The 22,581-nt window shown below is 45.8% G+C and overlaps 2 protein-coding genes and 1 long non-coding RNA gene across 20 annotated transcripts in view; 1 reads left to right on the top strand and 2 right to left on the bottom strand.

Annotated features, from left to right (window-relative positions):
- Positions 1-19,517, top strand: part of S6kl (ribosomal protein S6 kinase like) — a 58,112-nt gene extending 38,595 nt beyond the window's left edge. For all 4 annotated transcript variants that reach the window (XM_076819041.1, XM_076819040.1, XM_076819039.1 and 1 more), the window contains 2 exons: positions 16,001-16,222; positions 16,303-19,517. In XM_076819041.1, the coding sequence (XP_076675156.1) occupies positions 16,001-16,222; positions 16,303-16,437 (357 nt within the window). In that variant the 3' untranslated portion in view covers positions 16,438-19,517. The remainder of the gene's footprint in view (positions 1-16,000; positions 16,223-16,302) is intronic.
- Positions 9,924-15,636, bottom strand: LOC143372642 (uncharacterized). Its single transcript, XR_013086322.1, has 3 exons — positions 14,951-15,636; positions 14,731-14,846; positions 9,924-10,097 (listed from the first exon to the last, which is right to left on the bottom strand). It is a non-coding gene; the product is annotated as an uncharacterized LOC143372642 (long non-coding RNA).
- Positions 16,733-22,581, bottom strand: part of LOC143372619 (phosphatase and actin regulator 2) — a 222,010-nt gene continuing 216,161 nt past the window's right edge. For all 15 annotated transcript variants that reach the window (XM_076819008.1, XM_076819009.1, XM_076819011.1 and 12 more), the window contains one exon: positions 16,733-22,497. In XM_076819008.1, coding sequence (XP_076675123.1) covers positions 22,482-22,497 — 16 coding nt within the window. In that variant the 3' untranslated portion in view covers positions 16,733-22,481. The remainder of the gene's footprint in view (positions 22,498-22,581) is intronic.

Raw genomic sequence — 22,581 nt, 5'->3', positions numbered from 1 at the left:
ACCAGGTTCACCAACCTTTTTACGGATCATTCTGTCGATTATTGAATAACTTTGCCTCTCTCGTCGCCGCTCGGGTCCCCGGCACCTCCACTTTTCTATCCTTTTTTGCGGATGCTGGCCACCAGAAATTGCTTGGGGCCATTGGGTGTTTCTTATCACAGGATTTTAATACTATGTAGCGATGCGTGCTGCGTTTCGCTCCACGTTTCTCGAGGGACCAAATTTAACGTTCTTCATCCGCGGATTTGATTGACCATTTTAGTACTGTTCGAGCGTGAATTCTAGAGCATTGTGGGGCAGGAGTGCGCGCTTAAAGTTTAAACTTCCCTAAAATCCTTGGTATTACACTGATAGCACGTATCATTTTGTGAGAAATGACTACTATCCCTTATTATTCGATAGGCAGAGACTTCGTGTAAATTTACCTGTCGCAACTTATATAAAATAAATATTTCCAAAAAGTGTCAAATGCGAACTTTTACCCGACGTGTGGGGCAAAAGTTCGCATTCGAACTCTTGCCCCACTGCATTGTGCGAACTTTTGCCCCACAGCTACTTTTCCATTGTTTAATCAATCCTGTTATCTATGAGGAGAAATGAAAACTTCTATTAGCACTTTTGAATGGAAGAATTTCAGCTCTTTCAGACGACATATAAATTAAAATATTTACTGATCAATTTATAGGAATAATATTGGTTCCTAAAAATGAGAATATTACATCACAACTAAGAAATTCAGTACTGCATTGTACGATAACAAAACGAAGCACAGCTACACAATTCGACACTGGTGACTCTACCTTGATTGCCAATTGATTGCCACTGCCATAACTCAAACAATGAAATTCACATATTGCGAACTTTTACCTACCTTTACTCTATAGGCTGATAAAACGTGTGGCCATTTTAATATCAGTGTTGCCACTTTGTTATGCCACTGCTTTTACAGAGGACAGCTTTTATCTCGAGCCAATGCTTCATCGCTGACGCTTTATAAATATCTCTCGGCTCTCTTCTTCAACTCGTGAATTTTTCGATTTTGTTCTCTTTTCTCGTGGCATTCTGTTCCCTTTCAGTTGGGTACAAAAGTGGCTTCGTGGGCCGCGATTAACGAGGTTTCGGGCCCCATGGGCGCCATTCTACTCATCCGAGGCGGACGAACTCTTAAGCCTGTAATAATTTCTAGCTGTCCGATGGGCCGTGATATATATTGGTCTGCCGGGTCCTACGTTGCTGTCGGCCTCTAAAAAATACGATGCTGCTCGCTACGCCGCGAAGATTCTCTATGTAGATTGGGCGTCCGCTCCGAGCTTGGCTCCAGGCACGTAGATCTTAGATCACGGTCCATGGTAGTTGCTAATCGAACGGTTTGGGGAGGATGGGAGATATATCCAGCCGCTACTAACAGTGTAATAATTCAGCATTTCATCGTTTCTGGTGGCTTTGAGTCTTGAACTAAATCATAGTATATAAAACCAAATAGGGTAGATGTTCCAATTACTGCCAGTGTCCGTATTACTACCACTCTATTTCTTAATAAAAACGCAAAGCGTAAACTTAACGCTAGAATAATAGATTGCAGATTTAAGAGTAGCCCGTGACAAAGATTGCAGTGTTGCTTATTAATAAAAGAATCTAAGCAGATCGAGTTGATTGAAACTGAAGTCAGATTCCGGTAAATCAGGATCTCACCCCCATCCGCAACCAACGTGATTCACCTCGTAGCAGCTGCTAATTACCCGAACAAGGTTAACATGCAAACCGATCGGACACTTGGCCACGGTTCGAGACGACTCAACCATCAGCGATCGTAGGGATTCTATTGTCGCCAATCTACTCAGCAATTCCCTCCTCTTCCGTCCATCCGCGTTTCCACGAACCGCTAATGGTCGCCCCGTGATGCTCCATCGGCGCGAGAAGCGCAAGGTTTCCTCCGCCGCTCTTCTACAACCTACCCGAACGTTTTTACGCCCGATACAGCCATCCTCGATATAAATAGATCGGCAGCCACCGTGGAAGATCGCGAGCGGGACGAAAAGCCGAAGGACGAAGGCGCGTGACGAACACCCGAGGTGCATCCACCGAAAGTGCATCGGACGTGCGTAACTATCGTCACCTTTCTCTGCCCAGGGCCGTTAACGTAACCAAAATGGCCATTCCCGCGGGCTGCGCGGGGAGGGACGCTTTACTGCTGCCGTATCTTCTTCCTTTATAGACTCGACGGGGCCTGTGTTCCAGTCGGGCTTTACGAGACCATCCGATCCTTGTTTCGGGGTCCAAGCACGTGATAGCCGGGCTCTAATCTGACCATTACTCACGGAACGAGGGGGGAATGAAAGGGTACACGTTGAGTCTACTTGGTTTCTAGTGAAATGCTTTGGGGAAGATCGCATTGGGTATTCATTCTGGCTGGATGGGATAGGAGGTTCGAGGTTGAAAGGAAAGAAATGGCTTCTCCGTTTACTTTTACTCCTTAACTATTTATTGGACTATGTTGACCTTTATATTTATAGGAACATTGCACATTTCTCTATACAACAAGCGAGCTAGTTTTGTATTAACCCCTTAAGATAGTTGGTTGTACTTCCAGCGAGTTGCATAGAGTTCCTTCAATTTCGAAACCCTTTCTTCCACCGGATTCGCGGACGAGTCTCGTACGCTTCGCTATGTTTAGCGCGGTGCTTCATGGATCTTGTTGTTCTGGGCAAAAAGCTGCCACCGAGCACCGGCTCTCCTGCGCGATAGTCGGCAGGATGGCTGTCGGGGGTAGCGTCTCCAGGACGCAAGAAAACCTTCGCAAGGTAAACCAGATCTCCGTTGACTCTTTCCCTCCGCGTTCGCCCCATGTTCCCCCGTTCCGCTGCGTAAAAATCGAGCGCGGTTACCAATCCCGCGATACAGCAGCGCATCAAAGATCCACCGCGGTGCATCTCCGTAGGATGTTCGGAACGCCATCTCGTTACGCTACTTCCTTTTTGGAGGACGAGAGAACAGAAGCTAGCCTACCTGTATCCACTGCAAAGGGGGCTCTGATCCAGTGGCGTAGCACGATTGTACTTATCGCGATGAATATTTTGCTGCACGAACACTTTCGCGACTAACATCAAGTGGAGCTTAAAACTGCACCCTGGACGTAAAATGTGTAACGTTGACTTGGACCGATGGATAGTCTTCTGCGCGAGCACCTAACTTTGGAAGAAGACGTTAGACAGAGCTTGGCAAAGATCTCGTCTTTTAAGAGACAGTCTTGTGACACACGGTACGATGAATGATTCTCATGCTACCATTATTATTCCGTTGGCATTGGATAACGCGCGATTCATAGGTGATATTACTAGAGTCCCTAGCGTCTCTTCGCATCACTGGAATTCCTGGGATCGCGTTAACGCTCCCGAACAAAGTCAGCGCCCGTTTATCCCGTAATTATATAGAATTAAGTTGTCCGTGGGGCCAGCGCCAGCTCCGTCGAGCACGCCGCGGCTCTAGCTGGCCACCAAAAAACCGACACCTCGCAATGTTCTGGCGCCTATGCCCGAGGAAGGCATCCGAGCTGAACCAGTCGATCCTTCTCTTTTTATATCCACGCTGCCGGGAGGGAAAGACACCTCCTCGCGTGCACCTCCCCTTCGGGATGCCTCCTGCACCCTCGACAGGTCTATTTATAGATGTTGGGCATTACCTGGGGCCCAAGTGTGCTTGCGCTCGTCCACTCGCGTGCTGGCTCGCGCGATTGTAACTCAAGCCACGATGCACGCCTCGTTTACTCTGGAACGCGATGATATCTCCCGATGAGATTCCATGCTACAGATTTTCGAGATTGTTAGCCTAGTAGATACCTCGGGGACGACGGATTTGCTTACTCCGCTGGTCGACGAACCCTTGGCTTGGCCTCCCCTGGATTCCTGCGAGCCTCGAGGGTCCGTTCCACGGCATTCCTCGCGACAGGAGTAGCGATGGTTTCATTGTAATCGCTCTTTCGTAGTCGTAGACAAGCTCTCTTGAATCCCCTGCGAGTTGTGACGCATCTGGTCGAAGGAGAGTGTAGAGCTTGGCTTATAGACCTGGAGGCTTCGGCTCACCCTTCCCGCTCGGTGCTCGAGACAGCGAAGGTATTTCAATTAGCAGAAAACTTACTCCCCCCTCCCAAGCACCCCTCGGCGGCCCTGGTTTCCCCGCAATAACACGAGAAAAGGTGGTTCGCCGGGCATAATTGCATAATTCACCTTCCACAAACGGAGCAAATAGGATTTCACGTGGGACGTGCTCTCGGATACCAGTCCGGCAAGGACAAGTCGGCGTTCCTCTTCTTCTTCGGGGTACCCGGGGCTATTTATAGATCCTAAATATTAGCTAGGACGGAGGTGTGTTAGTGGACTGGTACCTCGTTACATTTCTTCAGGGATTGGTACCGCGAGGCTGAGGCCACCAAGCCGTAACCGCTATCTTCGTTTCTTTTTCCACGTAATTACCGCGCGAGTTCCTTCGGCCTCTTCTTCTGGCGTACAAAGAGAGCCCGAGAGCGCGCCTCACCGGTCGCCGCACTATTTATAGATCTTAGATCGTTATCCGCGGTACGTGAGTTCTGGTATCGCGTGTGAATGTTGGCCACCAACGAGCCGAGGAGGGATATCACGGTTTTCTGCGGGTTGATGGCCAACGTGCATCGCGCGCCCCCCTCTTCCCCTTGATTTATCGATTCCCAAGCGAAATTACTGTCCTCGGCGGCCTCGAGCGTCGGATGCACTTGCCTCTATCCTCCTACGAGGACGCCAGCTAACGAGCCGCGATTAGGTACCTAAGGAAGTGTCTTGGGAAGGTCAGTGGAGGCTAACAGGGACTAGCGCAGCCGTCGTGTAGCGCAATAGCAACGCGTATAATTGATAAGAGATTGCGCAGCCATGCGATTCATCCAAAACCCACCCCTCGATTATGTATTAATATTCTACCCAGTAGAAATCAGTTATCGGGCTTGATTTCTATGAAAGGACCAGTTTCTAAATCAGCTCTCAGGAGTGTCGAATCCTTTTCGAGCCACCTTTCGCGGTCGGCGATAGTCAAGGACAAGCTCTATGCATGTACCAGCGAAGGAACGCGCAACCCTTTATCGGCGAGCGCCGCGGAAAGGGGATTTTATCGCGGGTTTATTCGCGGCGAGTTTGCCCGCAGCATCGGGGCAGGTTTATAAATAGCCTTGGATAGTCGCATGCGGATTGCACAGGGCGCCTAACACCCGGTGCCGATTATTCCTGGCGCCAGCGCACCTACTCCCGGCTCCTTTAATGGCCGACGGTTAATGGGAAGTTAATGTCTGCCGTGTGCTAACTACGCGACCGGTCCTTCTTCATCTTTCCACGCCTTTCTTCCTTTCCCTCCGCGCTTCTGTTCTGCATTTTTCGCTGGTTTCTTTTTCTGCCTCTCTCTCGATCTTCGCCGACATTCCTTCTCCAGAGACGTCGAAGAAGATGCTTCAGCCCTTGTCGCTGGCTCTCCGCTTTTGCCTTCCTTTTGCCGGCTTCGTATTCGCCATTGTCAACATTCAGAATCCCCGCGTGTAACTCTCTTTACTAGGAGACACGTACCTTCTTTCGCTTACGAGGATCTCCGTGTATTCTGCGAGCTTGAAGCGATACTGAATTTCATTGGATTCTTATAATGCTGCAGGTGGAGCCGTAACGCGAATGTCCCAATTCCTGTTCATTTGAGAGGTAACTCGTCATAAAGAAGGTGTGAAAAAAATTGTTTGTGATGAAAATTTGCAGAGTAATTGATTAATTCTTTAATAATAAATCAACCAGTCGAAAACTATTTAAGAAAGATATTTCAAGATGTTTAACTACTAGTAACTTGGAATTAAATATAATGATTTAAATGTCCGTATTTCTGCTCACGAAAAATAGCGATGTACGTATTTCTACTCACCATTTGTACCAATTTCTGCTCACATAATGTATTGCCTTTTCAGGTTAAAATAAGTTACATCTTTTATGGAGATGTTTCATAACACAACAGTAGAGCATAAAATAATGATAAACAAAAAATTATATGCCTTCGAACAGAAATAGAGGTTACAGCATATATTGAATTGTGATGCTATGTTGCTAAAATTTTGGTGAGTAGAAATTCGGACAAGACGGTGATTCACTTGACCCTAAACCGAATCACCTATTTTCTACTTAAAATAATTAAAAATAATACAAAATCTACATCCAGAGCATAATACGGTATCTGTTTTTATTATTAAATAAGAACTTCTACTGCAAAAACTATTTTCTGCCCAATTATCGAATACCAATAGTGACCCTGTTCCTTACCACAACCAGCTAAAGTACGGTCGAAAAATCATGTATCTCTCATTTTAAAAGTTTTTCACTGCTTATGCTGCACTTTGATTAGCCCCAAGCTCGTGCAACACTCGCGTAAATGTTTAAATAATTTAGAATTATTTTGTCGCAACTATAGTACAAACGTAACGCATATAATAACAAGAAAAATACGAAATGATCAGAAATGGGGACATGAGCAGAAATTGGGACATTCACCTTACCTATAAAAACTGAAACTCGAGTTCAAGGAACAGAAGATAATAAAATTCAGCACACCTGACGGAATATTTAATTGAATTCAATCGTCATTCTTATATGAGTATTATTGCCAGAGAAATGTAATGAAAAAACGCTTTAGTAGGTGTTCGCCGCAGTATCAGCGCATAGACGCGCGTTCCCGGCGCTGGTGGGTGGTTTTCTGCTTTCTTTTATCCTTTGACCGAGAAGAAATGCCGCGGCGCGGGAATTCCTGGCAAGGACTCCATCTCCGGCGCGCTGATGCCGATGATGGACTCGTAATCACTAGCTTCTATTTGCAGTTTCTGTCGTGAGAACGCCGTCATCGTGCTGGGAATAGAACCGGCCCCCTGGTCGATGCACCTCGCGTGGAACGAGTCTTTGCACCGTAATATCGACCGCGGACACCTTCGGAGCACCCTTTTATCTCTCGACTCTCCGATTTTACAAAATCTCCCTGCCCTTCAGCGACAGGGGAATCGCTCGCGAGATCGCGCTCTGATAAACAGGGCCGCGAGCTTGACGATTATAGCCGTCGTATCACCGTTATCGAAATAATCGATCCATTCGGCTCTTTCTTCGATCGCCCAGCCAATGTTTTAGTATTAATTTACAAGATGTAATTGTACGCGTTCTTGACATCGTTCGACCAAACCGGTTCGCAATATTCATTTACACGTTCTATTGCGTATCGGGATACCAGTGAACTTTGCCTGAAACGATCGCTCGCGAGACATTCTTAAAATCTTTCTCGGCATTCGCAAAATTACAGAAACGAAAAGACGCGACCACTTTAAGGGCTGCTTGCAACCCTCCACTGTGAATTTCCACAAAAACAAAGATTGCTACTTGCACGCTCCAATGTGCTCTACATTCGCACGAGCTTTCATTAAAATTAGAATTTTTATATTCAGAATGTTCCCTTTTAAAATTCTCAGACACGTTTGCGGTGACGAATATTACCTCCATATTTGCGCAAGATTCTCTTCGAAGAAATGAAGAACAGAACGTGCTGATTGGTCGTGATTGGATTAATACAGAGAAAAGAAAACTGGATTTTTCTTTAAATAAGTTTCCATGATCACCTAATGCATTTTCTTGAATTTGCATTAAAAATATTTGAATCCCTTCGACTCGGCTGACCCAAGATTAAATCCAGAATGGACCACTGGTGGATTGTTTTACGGTCGTTCGTCGATGGGCGATGCCAGCGTGAATAGATGTGGGAAATCGTACGCGCGAAAATACGAGATCATTGCGATTGCAGACATACGACACGTGCTCAGTCTATCTTCGGGTTTCCTCTTCGTTTCGTGACATCCGCTCGTCGCGTATTCGACGCATCGTTGCGCGTAGCGTGGACGCGTGTGCAGGTTCCAGACAAACGCTGGCTGCAATAAATCGACGATCCCATCGGTTCAGATTTGATTGCGCTGGCGGAGGACCCCTCGCCAAAAGCAACGTCTTCCAAAAGACGAGGGAAGCCTGATCCACGCGTTGCTTTCTCAGCCGCGACGAAACAATGTAAACGCCTACATTGACAGAGAAAGATGTCTCAATTAATACTGCTCTCGGGTCTTCTAAATTGCGAGGATTCTCACGCAACATCGAAGGCCGTCTGTGAAAATTCCGCCCACGAAGGCAGCCGAGCAGAAAACTCCGAGGACTAGAGGTAGGGACAAGGAGAGTTTCCACGGTGATTCTAGATACGGTGTTCGCTGGATGCTAACTTGCTAACCATAAACGCGGCAGATCTCGCTCCGAAGGGAGCACTATCGCTCAGGTTAACGAACGAACTTGGCTAGTGCGCGTAGGAAACAGGGCAATATTTTTGTACGCGGCAGCCCAGAAGCCACGCGTTTCCCGTAGAGAAAGATTCCCACAGTTGGTTCCACTGACAAAGGACTAAAGGGATCTAGAATTCCTTCGTTGCCTTATATATTCCCCCCATATCATATCACGAGCTTTCTCGACTTCTGCAAGTTATTTGATACAGAAAAAGGGTTCAGAGAGCGAAGGCTGCACTTTGGCAAGTATAAAACACTTGTTAAATCCCCTCCGCGTCTCCCTTCTAGCACCCTTTAGAATCCTAAAAGAATACACAGGCCAGTAAATCCTCCGGGCACTAAACTCCCCTTTACGACATCGCCATAAAAGAGAACGTGTCTGATCAATTATCCCCTCAAGGACCGCGTCTATAAACGTCTCGAATTCGCTAATGGCAGCCACCGCGAGCTTTAAACCCCTGTAAAACTTAGGCCCCGACACTATGAATCTTCTTTCGCGCAGAAGCGACCCGAAAGGCTACTCACTGGCTCGGACGTCGCGCACAGAGGGAAAGGAGATTGCAGACGGCGAGATAGGCTGGAAGCGAGGCCCTTTAGCGGCGAAATGTCGAGAGAGGAAGCCTGCGCGATGCTAACGAACGTGTCCACGTCGCTGAATTCATCGGAAGCTTCGGTTTGCTCAGCAATTAGCTGGCCTAGCCAGCGGAGTTCACGTGGCGCGGGCACATTCGTGTCTGGCGGACCGTTCTAGACCGGTAGCCGGTTGCCTTTTTTCCCTCTTTGCGTTTTCGTAGACGAGAGGGAGGGGGAGAAAAAAAAGGTGGTTTCGAGAAACGCCGACGGGTTCAACGGCCGGCAGATTTTTCGCGTCTCGAGATCGCTTCGGGGAAGACGAAGACTGACGCCTCCAAGTGGCCGTGAAGGCGCGGTACTTCGCGGAAGTAATGGTCCGCCGCGAGATTTTCTTCGCTCGCATTGAGGAACGCCGGAGAGTTACATCATGAATTTTCCCCCGGAAATTCACGGCCACTTAGGAGTTTGGCCCGCAAACCCAAGCCGCATTATTCATTCAGTTATTCGTTAACCGGATAGCCCTTCGGTATTTTATGGACAGCTCCCGGAGAACGTGTGCGCCTGGGTATTTTAGAGATTTTAAATAGTCCCATAAATGACATGGATGGCAAGGCTACTTGGGGTCAAAGTGTTTGCTAGGATCCCCGTTGCGAGATTCAAACAGAAAGGAAAGGGAAGTGATTGATTCGCGAGTGGAACCTGCATAAATTGACGATTTTATATAAAAAAAAAAATTAATTTCTTAATGTAAGCCTAGTCAGACTAAATTCTTATTATTTGTTAATGAAATATCGATGTTTGCAGATTGCAAATATACACTTTGCAGCGCTGTAGGGACCATTATCTGTCGCATGGGTGATTTTATTTTTGCACAAACACAAATAGCATACTTTTCCTACTGTGGCTCTAATTATTTAATGAAGAGTTACATCATATATCGACCCGATTTCGCAGTTCAAGCGAGGTGAGACCGTTTCGTTGATCATCGGACTCTTCGGCGAGATAGGCAAGCCGATTAAAAACACCCGGGCTATCTACGATCTCGTAATAATGATCGTTCTGTACCGTTATTCTCGGTCAAGGTTCTCGGCAAGATCGAATTGGAATATCTCTTTGGCGACGGTGAGCAATCTTTTGCGTCCTTCTTTGCCACTACTCCCGCCTCCTCTCTCGGCGCCTGTAAACAACGATTTAGGAACTTGCTGTCGCGATTATCGATGGAGATCCTTGTCGGCGTTAATTACACTTCACGGGGGAACCTGTTCGTGGAGCGAGGCATCGGGAATCGTGATGGATATTTATGGTTTCAGATGCTTTAGCTGTACGTGCCAATGATAGGGATTAATCAGGCGGTCGAAGAATTCTATTTAGAAGTTGTTATAGGTAAGACGCGCTGTTCGCGATGTTTTTATTTCTCTAGGAAAGTGAATTCGCATAATTTCGTAGATGGTTTGACAATTTTACTTGAGCGGTCATGTACTGATGCAATATCTTAAATTAGTGAGACCTGTGGCGCACACAAAGGGGGGCAAGGGGCCCTGGCACCCCTCAAAGAAGGGATTTTGTGAAAAGAAAAGAGAACTGGATTTCATAGATTAAGGCTGCCGTCTCATTTTTGTTATGGTCCGAATCGATCGAAACGTCCCTTGTAAACAGACAGATGAAACTACTGCGGTCGATAAAAAGAACTTGTACATAGGTGACATCTCCAGGCACTCTGTGTAGACGAACTTTTAACGCATAGCTGCCACATATTCTGTTCTCTCTGTCTCTGCCGCGCTGTTGCCACAGAGTTCTCTCTTTCTATCGAGAAGTCTTGAAGGAATACAGCACGAGAGCTGTGTGGAGCGTCAGAGCCTCGCTGAGCGTAGCAATAATGAAAGATAGAGAGGTCCGGGAGTGTAGGAAGGAGAAATGGAAAGATACCAAACCTGACATAATTTCAACTGTAATTATTAACGGTGTTACACATAAAATTGATTTGCAGAATTGAAAGCCCGTTTCGTTCAAAGTAGTCCGATTTAAATTATTTTCCGTCAGTTTAATTGGCAGAATCACTTTCATACGATAAAAAATCACCTAAAGAATTGTATTGAATATGCATTAAAAAATTTTTTATCCCTTCAACTCGGCCCTCCTCAAGATTTTTTCCTGACTGCGCCACTGAGTGCGACAGAGATCAATTAGTATCTTATAGATTATCAAGTATCTAGGCTATTGACTCTACAATGCACGCGTGGGGCCTGATAGGCCCAAGTGAATAGTCCTCGTAATATTGTAAAAGATTTAGATAACGATGACTCGTAGTGTTAAACAGGCATTAACCAATATTTCATTTTGTTGTAAAATATTTTTGTTGATAAGGATTCAGTGCAAGATCACGCGCAGTCTAAAAATTTGATTCTTAAAATATCCAGGCATTTCTAGATTCGGAGATATGGGCCTGTGGGGCCCAGCGTATGCGATGGTGTAATTCTAATTTATGTACGTATGCACTATCTTAAATATTATCGATACCACAACAGCCACCGCGATACGCTGGCCAAGAGCACTCGACTGCAGTTCAATTTTCATTCATCCTTCCCGTTTTCCCCGCCAAGCGCATCTCGCGACGCGTCGAAAGGCGCGTGATCTGTGGGACACGGGGAATAAAATGATGGACCGATTGGCCGCCAGGTATAGAATGGGTGACGAATAGGTGGATAGCACAAAGAAATCCGCGTGTATGGAGAAACGATCGTGCGCGAGGTCGCGGCATACACGCCTCAGGGATACGAGCGAGCGAATAGGTTGAGGGTCGTGTGTGGCCGTTGACCCTTACCAATGTACTTGCACGTCCCTGGAGAGCGGTAAGCGTGGACTACAACCACAGACGCGGTACAGGATAGACCTAACATCATCGACGAAGTATAGGATAGACCTATCATCCAATGTAATTTCGTATCACACGCTCGGGGGCCTCTGGAGCCCCCTTACCATTTCCGTGTCGCATGCAACGTTATCAATTCATACTGGAATTCGATCGCAAACCAACTGGCGGCTGGAATTGATACTAAACGTGGTGAAAACGCTACGAAAAACGGAAATGGGAATCGATCTGGATCAACAGCATGAACTAGGTAAGTATATTTATTCATTTTTGGAATGCAGTAATTACCACTCGCTAAGTTTATTTAGCTAACAACTAAGCATTAAACGAAGTGTTAATTGGTCGCTCACTGAAGTGAAGTTCGACTCGACGAGTCGAGATATAAAAAATGGGGAGCTACGTTAATTTTCCTTTAATGTTTTTGTGTGGTTTTGTTTAGAATTCGAGGAAAAGTCAGTAGATACAGTTCTTTTGTTTGGAGTCTACGTATAAGTACTTAAAAACTATATAATAAGTATATAGTTTTTAAGTCGAAAACAGTTGTAGTCTTGAGTATAATAGCTTGAAGCGCGTTAAATATAGTGTTAACTGCCCGCTAACTTTAGTTCACATCGACGACTCGGGCTATACGCAAATTTTTCTTCAAATGCTTTGCGCGTTTTATTTAGAATTTCGAAGAAAACTGAGTATGATTTCTTTTATTTGGACAGTCTGCATAAGAAATTATTATATTTAGGTCGAAAAGAGTCGTAGTTCTTTGAAAAATTACACAATTTAATGGAAGTATATAGTAGAAGAAGGAGGTTAGAATAGAAGCGTAGAATGCATGTGACTAACTAAACTGATTCTAATGTGTATCTAGTAACTTTTGCAATGTAATAGTACCTCTCGATAAGTTCAGTTTATCTTCCAATAAGTGATATCATTTAAATAACTTACCTAACCTAATTCTTTTTACCTGTTGTAAATTTTATACGTTTTCTGTGTACTTTACTAATGGGGTAGTAGAATTGGACAGCGTTTAAATGTATTCTATATGAAATAAAGGTTAATTGGGAAGATAATTTAATTCTTTATACGGTTTACATGAAATTATTCTGTAACATTTGTCGTATTTTTTATAATATACAAGTCAGGTTACTAAAAATAGCTTTCTTCTTGTTACAGGTGAAACTTAGGGATATTTCTCCATGGACAGGAACTTCGTGTGGGCCAAATGAAGATAAGAAAATAGTAATTTTATATAATCGACAAACTGAAATTATATATTTTATACTCTATTGTAACACCGTAAGGGCCTTCTATGGAAATAAAGTGGGAAAAACTTGAAAAGAACTATATTATTATTCAGAAACACCTTGTACATATTCCCACCAAATTCCAGATCTGCAATTTCAAATACGAATGGTGTTTCTCTTGAGAATTCGTCTTTCGAAATGGACACAGTAAAGGAGGACTGCTTAACGCAGAGACGCAGAGCTTTTGAAATGCCTTCGAGAGGCCCTGCTCTTGTTCGCAGTGAATGCTTCTACATGAATGCTTCTCCATCCCAGAAATAGTATTTAATAGACGTTACTTTGTGCCACCTCTTTCCACCTCATGTTCTCCTGATACGTTCGCCGAAATCCAGCCAAAATTTTCAGACCTTTGTGCCACCTCTTTCCACCTCATGTTCTCCTAGTACATAGCCCAATTTTGTGCATTCTGAAAATTTTTGCCAGATTTTGGCCCAGGTATCAGGAGAACATGAAGCGAAAAGAGGTATTCTGAATTTCAGCTTCGAAGGCATCCTCGATTCTCTCTCCGAAGACGTTACTTAGTGCCACCTCTTTCGACATCATGTTCTCCTAGTACATAGCCCAATTTTGTGCATTCTGAAAATTTTTGCCAGATTTTGGCCCAGGTATCAGGAGAACATGAAGCGAAAAGAGGTATTCTGAATTTCAGCTTCGAAGGCATCCTCGATTCTCTCTCCGAAGACGTTACTTAGTGCCACCTCTTTCGACATCATGTTCTCCTAGTACATAGCCCAATTTTGTGCATTCTGAAAATTTTTGCCAGATTTTGGCCCAGGTATCAGGAGAACATGAAGCGAAAAGAGGTATTCTGAATTTCAACTGCGAAGGCATCCTCGATTCTCTCTCCGGAGACGTTACTTTGTGCCATCTCTTTCGACATCATGTTCTCCTGTTACAAAGCCCAATTTTGTGCATTCTGAAAATTTTTGCCAGATTTTGGCCCAGGTATCAGGAGAACATGAAGCGAAAAGAGGTATTCTGAATTTCAGCTTCGAAGGCATCCTCAATTCTCTCTCCGAAGACGTTACTTAGTGCCACCTCTTTCGACATCATGTTCTCCTAGTACATAGCCCAATTTTGTGCATTCTGAAAATTTTTGCCAGATTTTGGCCCAGGTATCAGGAGAACATGAAGCGAAAAGAGGTATTCTGAATTTCAGCTTCGAAGACATCCTCGATTCTCTCTCCGAAGACGTTACTTAGTGCCACCTCTTTCCACCTCATGTTCTCCTGATACGTTGGCCGAAATCCAGCCAAAATTTTCAGACCTTTGTGCCACCTCTTTCCACCTCATGTTCTCCTGATACGTTGGCCAAAATCCAGCCAAAATTTTCAGACCGCCCAAAGATTGGAGCTTTGTAATAGCTTTGTAATAATTGACTGCGAAAGAGGTGGCACAAAATCATTAAAATCCAATTTCATTCAATGTAGAGGCGCAGAGGGATCGATGGTGATTTGAAAGGTGTACTTTGAACGCATTTCTCTAAGTCAATACTTTTGGAAAGCGACTGTGTAACAGAAATATTTTAAACAGAGCGCAGAAGACTTGAACGATGGTTGGAGAATAGTTGAAGAAAGACTCATTAATTCATTATTAGCTGGATTTTATTGAAATAAGTGAAATGCGATACAACGAAATCTTACAAATGTAATTCGTAATTCAGATAAAGCCACATCTCGTGTAATTTTCATGTCCTTGAACACAGTCCAAAATTCAGCCGGCGATCGCATTTAACGCCTCTTATGTAAAAATTCCTTACCTGTAAAGCAGAAATACACACGATTAATAATCGCTCTACTTACACATTACGTACATATTACGCAACAGTACAAGTTAAAACCACAGACGATGCATAGAGCAGACCTTTATATCCAATGTAAATTTTTGTCATACGGATTGGGGTCTCTGGAGCCCCCTTATCAATTCAGAGTGGAATTCCATCGCGATCCTACTAGCGGTTAGAATTGAAACTTTAGTTTAGTTATGGTAAGTAGTTAGTAGTATAAACCCTGAAATTTCGCCCCACAGCTTCTCTTGTAGGTGCAGCGCGAAATTCTATCTCTCTTGCAGGTGCAAGAATCGTGCAATGGCAAGAGAAGTTGCGGGGAATAGCAGTGGAATGATTTACTGTGTCAAAATAATGTAGAAATCGTAGGATCTGCGGGAAAATTATATACCTATATGGCGAACCTATTATACAACGTGATAAAGACATAACGACATTATAAATAGCAGGGACGTCTATGAAGAGCGATTGACGCTATGGAAGGAAGCTGTCGAAGGGTGACATCCGATAACATATCGAAGGGACATTGTAAGGAGCCTGGCGCCTGGCGATCGACAATTAGCCGGACGTGGCTATGGTTTGGGGAGCCATCGATGAAGTAGTTCGATGCGCTGCCCCTCTCCCAGATGCTTACCTTTCGATCGTTGTCGGTACACTACCTACTGCTAGGCGCGCAGCAATTCGATGACGTTTGGCGCGTTGCCTTTTGCCAGGCGCCAGGCTGCCGAACTACTATTTAAGGCTTGTAAGGTATTGTTATATGTTGTTATACATGCCAAAATAATGCTACTGACGTACTAAATTTTTGGCAACCTATGATAGCGTTTGTATTGTTATTTTTATTGGAAGGATTTAGTAGGCAGATTTGTACATACTATTCAGCATGGCTCGTCGCAATCGTGAAAGGTGTAATTCTTTGCGAAAGAACAAGTATATTCGATTTTTGCAAATGGACTTTTCTCTTTAAGGGAGGCCACTTCGGAAATCCGTTGATTACTCACGAGCTCGGCTAGAGATTATTATAAAACTTGGGCTTGAAAGGGTTCATCTGCATCGCGTTAATCGCAGCCTCGTGTCTCAGCGAGAAGTGACGTCTCTGTAATTACGTTGTTTCTGACTTGTTGCAGTACCCGGCAGGTGCGTCCAGTGATCTTCTGCCAGAAAACAGGAGAACCGACTTCGCGCCACCTGGGACTATCCCTCCACACGAGCAGATTTCTGCTGCTGCTGAGGATCTACTTATGAGGCTGCTGCAACCGGACCCATGCGTGAGGCTCAAGTCTCTTCTGGGGTTGCAGAGAATCGCTTTCTACCTCGGCCACGATGTCCAGAGCTACGTCACGAAGAAGGTACCACAAGACTTACTATTCGGACGTTTCAACGGGTTCATAAACATGAAATTAAAAGTTTTACTCTTTCATTTCCGTAGGAGGCGCCATTTCGACTGTTGGGACGAACCCCTGCAAGAGAGCACGAAAGGGTGAACAGGGAGTTTACGAATTTTGACAGCCCTATGAGAGACGACAGCCTTCTCGAGCACACGGTCAATGTTCCGCCTAATTAGTAAAATTTCTGCCCTGATCAATAGATTTATCCCGTTGCAAACTTCGAATGATTTGGAGCGATGATTCGAACTATCCTCTCCCTCTTCCCTAAAGTGACTTTGCTCGACGATCCAACTTGATCGAAACTGCAATAAAATGGCACCCTTTCAGCTTTAAGATCGATAAGTCTCAATTTTAGTGTCCAAGTAACAGAAATTATTTCAGAAGCAGTTTAGGCAAGAGAAATTGGAAATCCAGAGCTTGTTTGTTAGACGAGGCACATCGAGGAAAGATTTCTCTCTGTACACCGTTGAGTCTCAGTTTACAAAAGTTTTTAATTTCTTTAAGAATAGTTAACAGTATTTTTGTTACAGTATTTCATCGATAATACAGTAAATTGCGATAAATCGTAGTGCGTACAAACTAACAACAAAAGAAACCGAACGGATGTGGATCGAAAAACGCAGCGTCTTTTTACCTTTTCTTTCACGTTTTCTCTTTCTTTTTTTTTTCATCTTTTGAAACCAATACGAGAAGCAGCGTTCGTTCTCCTCTGAATCTCGGATCTGTGTTGCTTCGTTTTCGTTCGTCTTCATGCGTTTTAAATTTCATTCTCTTCTTCCTTCTTTTTCCTTCGCTCTTAGACGAGGGAGGGAGAGCTCGTTCGCCCCCAATGGAGCGCAATCGATCGAAGTTTATGGTATAATAATTATATATATATACATTATTATTCTTACACTTAGAGGGTTTCTCGATTTCGATATTATATATAATACAACGCGTCCCGTCGAATCACGTGCCAAGCGACGCGTCTGCGAGCGATCACTGAGTCCACTGTTTCCCCTTGTCCGAGCCGATAAAAAGAAACAAGATGCAAAATCGTGGCAGCAAAGCCTGTTGAGGTATCGATGTTCCTCGAGGATGACACAATAAATAAAGAGTCGTGGAGAAACGTTTGCGCGTAAAACCCCGGAGCGAAATGCCGTGCAATTAAAAGGGTACCTCGATAAGAAAAGGAAATATACAGACTTACGCGATCGACAACGAACGAGCACGATGAAAGGAGCACGCGCACGGCAAGCTTCGCGTGGACCGAGCGGCGATCGCTCGCGAATCGCGCTCGTTTCCCCAAAATTCTTACATCCTACCAACGGAGCCGACTCGCCTGCTCCTCCGCCGACAAGGGTCCTCGACGACTTCGTTTACAAAAACAGAACGAAATTTCGTAATTACGTCTCATCAACCTGCGCTCCGCGACTCGCGGAGTCGTTTTGGTAAAAATCTTTCTGGCCAGTTGCAGACACCGATCTCACGTCGCTTCTCTCATTTCCGCGACTATTTCGTTCGGATTGCTTTTCGCTCGACAAAGGAGGGCGCCGTGGATCCTTCGAGATCCGCCGACCCCTTTTCCCTGGGAAAATAGCAGGATCAGCGACTGAAAGTGCCGTGAAAAACCTTTCTCCCCGTCGCCGCGATTAATCGGCGCCGCGACCCCTCTGCGCTCCCTTAAATTACGAGTTTTACCTTATTGTTGTTACTGTCGTTACCGTTTATAATAGCACTATTACCGTAAGATATTATGATACAAGTAGAATTCGTCCGTTTGCACGGCCAGCGACAATTTTCTTTTTACAGCCCGACCTTTCGCCGTGCGCTATACCGCGCGCCTCGATCCTCCGCGTTCCACGAATCGCGTGCAAATCCGTTCAATCCTCATCGATGGTAACTTTTGTTGGCTGCACAGTGACTCGTGGACTCGTTCCTACGACGTGGAGCGACCTTCGCGGGTATTTCTTGCCGAGGTTACATTTCGGAAATTAGAATTTCATTGGAAAATGTTTCGGGGAGAAGCCGAACGGCGTAGAGAGATAATGCGATACAGATCTTTTGTAGATTGGAGTCAACTTTGTTTTTTTCTTGCAGCAACGAAAGACGTGTTAGTCTCGATTGGACAAGTCTGCTGGACACTGTAACGTGGCCTCCAGTCTTCGCGATAGGAAACATTATTTTTTTTACCTGTTTGAGCCCGGTGATGACACTACTCGCCACGCATTCGCTCGAGTGGCGCCGCATCGCTATCGCGCTCGGAATACGATTACCTGAGAGAACCCGGCCGCACCATCGATCCAAAACTGTCCCCTAACCGATTTCCCATTCGTTCCCCCGCACGCTCGCGAAATTTCAGCGCTTTTCTTAAAAAATTGGCAGAGATAAAAATTGTTTTCCGAACCCTTGGGAATCCGCCGTGCCGCGGACCTCTTGGGCCGTCCGCCATCGCACCGAGCACGCGACAATTAATTAATGAAGATCACCGTCGTTAATGCAGCGATTCTTCCGGCTTCCCGTTACCATTAGAGCTCGCCAACGCAAGGAATACGAGGGTAGAGCAAACCGAAATTGCACGGGGGAGAGAAGAGTGCGTTGGAAAGTTTCATCGAGGTCGACTCTTCTGAAAGGGATGCACCTTCGGTTTGCTCGATATCGCGGCGGAGAACGGGCCTCGGTACGATCGGTCGACAGACACAGAGGCCCAATCTGACAATGATCTCTTCAATGCGCAGCTCCCACGCAATTACAATAATACGCAAGACTGGACTCGGCGCGGCGACAAAATATCCAACAATTGCTCTCTGGCTCGCGTGTCATCGCCATTACTTCGTCGTCATCTCTTTTGTACACAAAATACCAACTATCTGTGCCGGAAAGCGCACACGCACTGCTCCGTACGTCTTGATACAATAATATATATATAATATATATATCTATGTATATATGTATAGTATTTATATATGTATATGGTGTATCGTTAGGGCGCGAGTCACTTGCAATTCTCCTTTGTCTTCGCCACCTAAAAACTCGATATTTATAAGTGTCTCCCTTCTTTTCTTCCTCTCATCCTGCCATGCGTAATGCCGTTAGCGTGTAGCGTGGTTCTCTATTGCGGTGTTTTACAGTTTCTTACGCCTAGTCGCCTTTTAATATTTACAAGGTCGTTCGTTACTTAGTCGGTATGTTTCGCGCATGCCGTGCCTTTCGTCACTCCGATCCGCCCTCGAGAGTGGCCGAGCGCGTCGACGAGCGTGAATAGAAGAAAAAAGAAGCAAAGGGAAGAGAGAGGAAAAGAAGAGAAATGGAAGATTGCAGATTCTCTTTGTTTCTTCCCCAATTCCATCCCCATTCTGTTGCTTCTCTTTTTTCTTTATCTTTCAATTTGCCGTTAAGGTATTTATCCACGTCGGTCGTCGGCTCACTCGCCCTTCCCCGCGACACACACGATTCACACGCGCACGAATCCGCATTCACACGCCACAACGAGCCAGGCAGATCGGCGAGTAATGGATAATATTCTGTTTTCGGCTACACGGTAGCCACAGCGCTCGACCAATGGGAACGAGAGAGACGATTCCCTTCATCCCCCTGCCCTTACATTTTACATCCGTTCCGCACGCGTCTGACACGTTCGACCGGCACCGGGAAGCGGTCGACGAACCTTTTCTTTTGTAATATCGAACAGCTGAGTTCACCGACAAGGGTCGCGAGAAAGATCGACCACCCGATCCTCTCACCCCATTGGACGATCGTTAAACACTAGTTTTATTATTTAGAAGGAAATGTCGATTCGCCGCCGCGACTCACCACCGTGACAAAGAGACTCGGCGCAAACGATCGACCACCCCCCATCGAGATGCCGCGAGACAAATCGCCGCCCCTCGATGGCGAGCCTCGCGTCGCCTAGCCGATTGCTCCCTTCCATTTTCTACGCCCTCTCTCGCGATGTTTCGTGGCTTGTTTTTTTTTTTAATTTTTCGTTTTTTTTTGCTCGTTAGATCGATGGAAACGGAAGTTGTCACGCGACGTTCTCGACGCGAAGCTGCGCGATTCACTGATGACGATCAAGCGGTAGAAAGAGGAAGCTTCGAGGGACTAAAGCGCGCACGAGACCAAAGCATGCTTCCGTATTTCTTTTCTTCGTTTTCTCCTCTGTTCAGAGACACTCGTTTGCGCGCCGATCAACGGTGATCCATCGAGCGAACGAACGGTTCGGTTTCGAAGCTGATCTTCGCCGATCGAAATTAACGATGACCGCGCAGGCGTCGCTAGAGATGACTATAACAATGATAGTAATAATAATACCTACTAAAGTACGCGCTATGTATACTTCTGTACAAAGTGTAATTGCACGACGCATTCCTCGTCTCAGTTTCCCCCATTTTCATCCACCAATGAACAGACCTGTTGTTGTCTACTTGCTGTTGCTCTTTTATAATAATAGTATCGCAAAGCGTTTGGCTCCTCGAGGCAGCTCCATAAAAGAGAGAGAGAGAGGGAGAGAGAGAAGAGATAGATAGATGGAGTGATGCCTGGCAGTTAAAGGAAAAATAGTTTCTTGTCGGTTCGAACAAGATTGTCATAGGTTCCGCAACGTTTCTGGATGAGTATGCCTGTGTTACGTGTGTCTGTGTGTGACGCCGCGCAGCGAACGAGCTTAATATAAACTACATAACATTTAGCGTGATATACGAACAACGAAGTCATCGATTTAAAAATCGTTTAAAATCACGGGTCCGTGGAATTATATCGTTAAATCACATTAATATTTATATATATCTCGGCCCGCCGGCCGCGAAGCTTCACTTCTTCGTTTAAAAAACGAGGTATCCTTTGTTCGTTTCATAATTTCCCTCTTCGCCCCCCTCGAACAAAAAGAAAAGAAGAGAAATTCTTCTCCGTGGCATAGATTCTTTCTATAACGTCAACATATAAAAATATTCCAACTAGCGTATCTTTAAAAAAAAAAAGGAGAAGGGAAACTAAATCCAATCTAAACCTTCTCGAACAGTTTCTCCCTTTTCCCCCTCATCTGTTTCTCCCCGTGTGATGTATGCCCCTTTGTCCGCGCGAAAAGCACAGCGAGCTCGTGCCCCCTTGTATATCGCCCCTGGTTCGAGTATTCCGCAATATATTCGCAAGACCGCGAACGACAAATGGTCAAAACCCGAACTCGATCGTTCACGTAGTACGCGCGGTGACGCCAGGCGACACTGATGAGTTAGCTCGATGGCAAAAAAAAAAGAGAAATAAAGAGAAAGAGAAGAGAACGGTGTTCATACATCTACGACAGATTCGTTCACACGCGAGCTCACGCGAGTTGGAATAATAGAAACGAAAGGGAAGTGACGTTCTCCTCGCGAAGATGCTTCGTTTCCACCCTCCTCCCTGGATCGATCTAACTAACCCCAAGATCGCGAGATACTTGGCTTCCGATTAATCAACCGACTCACCCGCGACCCTTCCGAGAAGCTAGCGAAGTTCTCGAGAGCGAAAGGGCACGAGCTACCCTCGCCCTTGACCGTACAGCAGCGGAGCCTCGTTCGTATAAAAACAAAAAGATATTCATGTATCCTATTTAAACGGTGAGACGACATTTTTGATTCTCATCATCAGTCTGTGACCTGTCGCGATTTAAAGTGGAGTCTTAGGCTCTAACGTCTTCCCCCGTGCCAGACGAGTTACGCTACAACGTCTCGATAAATCTGTCGCTTCCTCCCTTCGTTAGCTCCCGCCAGCTACCCTCGATTTTTTTTTTTGGCATCGAATAAATGCAGACACGCTTGGGGAATATCGGCGCTAGACGCAGCGACTCGGTGGATCGGTGGAGCGATCGCCAGGCGAGCCCGGGTGTGAACGAGTCTCGGATCAAGAGAAATCAACGAGCGACCTGCCATGGTCCAGCTTGCTGGGAGGGGGATTGGGGGAGAGGTGGCAGGCCACCCTATCACAATCTTCGTCGACGTCACGCGGGACGTTCGTCGTCAGCGTGGACGATCGGTGATGATCGATGGGCGATGACGACCACCGACGAGTGACGACAGGACGCAGCAACGTTGATAGTAGCCATCGTCAACGCCGGGCGAGGCACCGCGCCCGCCCCTCACGCCGTAAAATCCACCGGAAGCCGCGAGACACCACCCCCGATTTATCCAGCCTCGACGCGAGGCCACCACACTGCACCTTCACCTATACCCGCACCACACTGTAGCACCACCTCAACACATTGCAATTGTCATGGCCTATGGAACCTGGAACCAACCAAATGTTTTGCTTTTGCTCGGCTAAACTCGTCTTGTCGACGGTGCGCAGCGGTGCGACGAGAAGAGTTCGGA

Source organism: Andrena cerasifolii, chromosome 8, assembly GCF_050908995.1.
Source record: "Andrena cerasifolii isolate SP2316 chromosome 8, iyAndCera1_principal, whole genome shotgun sequence".
NCBI classification, from domain to species: Eukaryota; Metazoa; Arthropoda; class Insecta; order Hymenoptera; family Andrenidae; genus Andrena; species Andrena cerasifolii.
The sequence above is the reverse complement of the archived record's forward strand: the minus strand, read 5'-3'. Positions and strand labels throughout refer to the sequence as shown.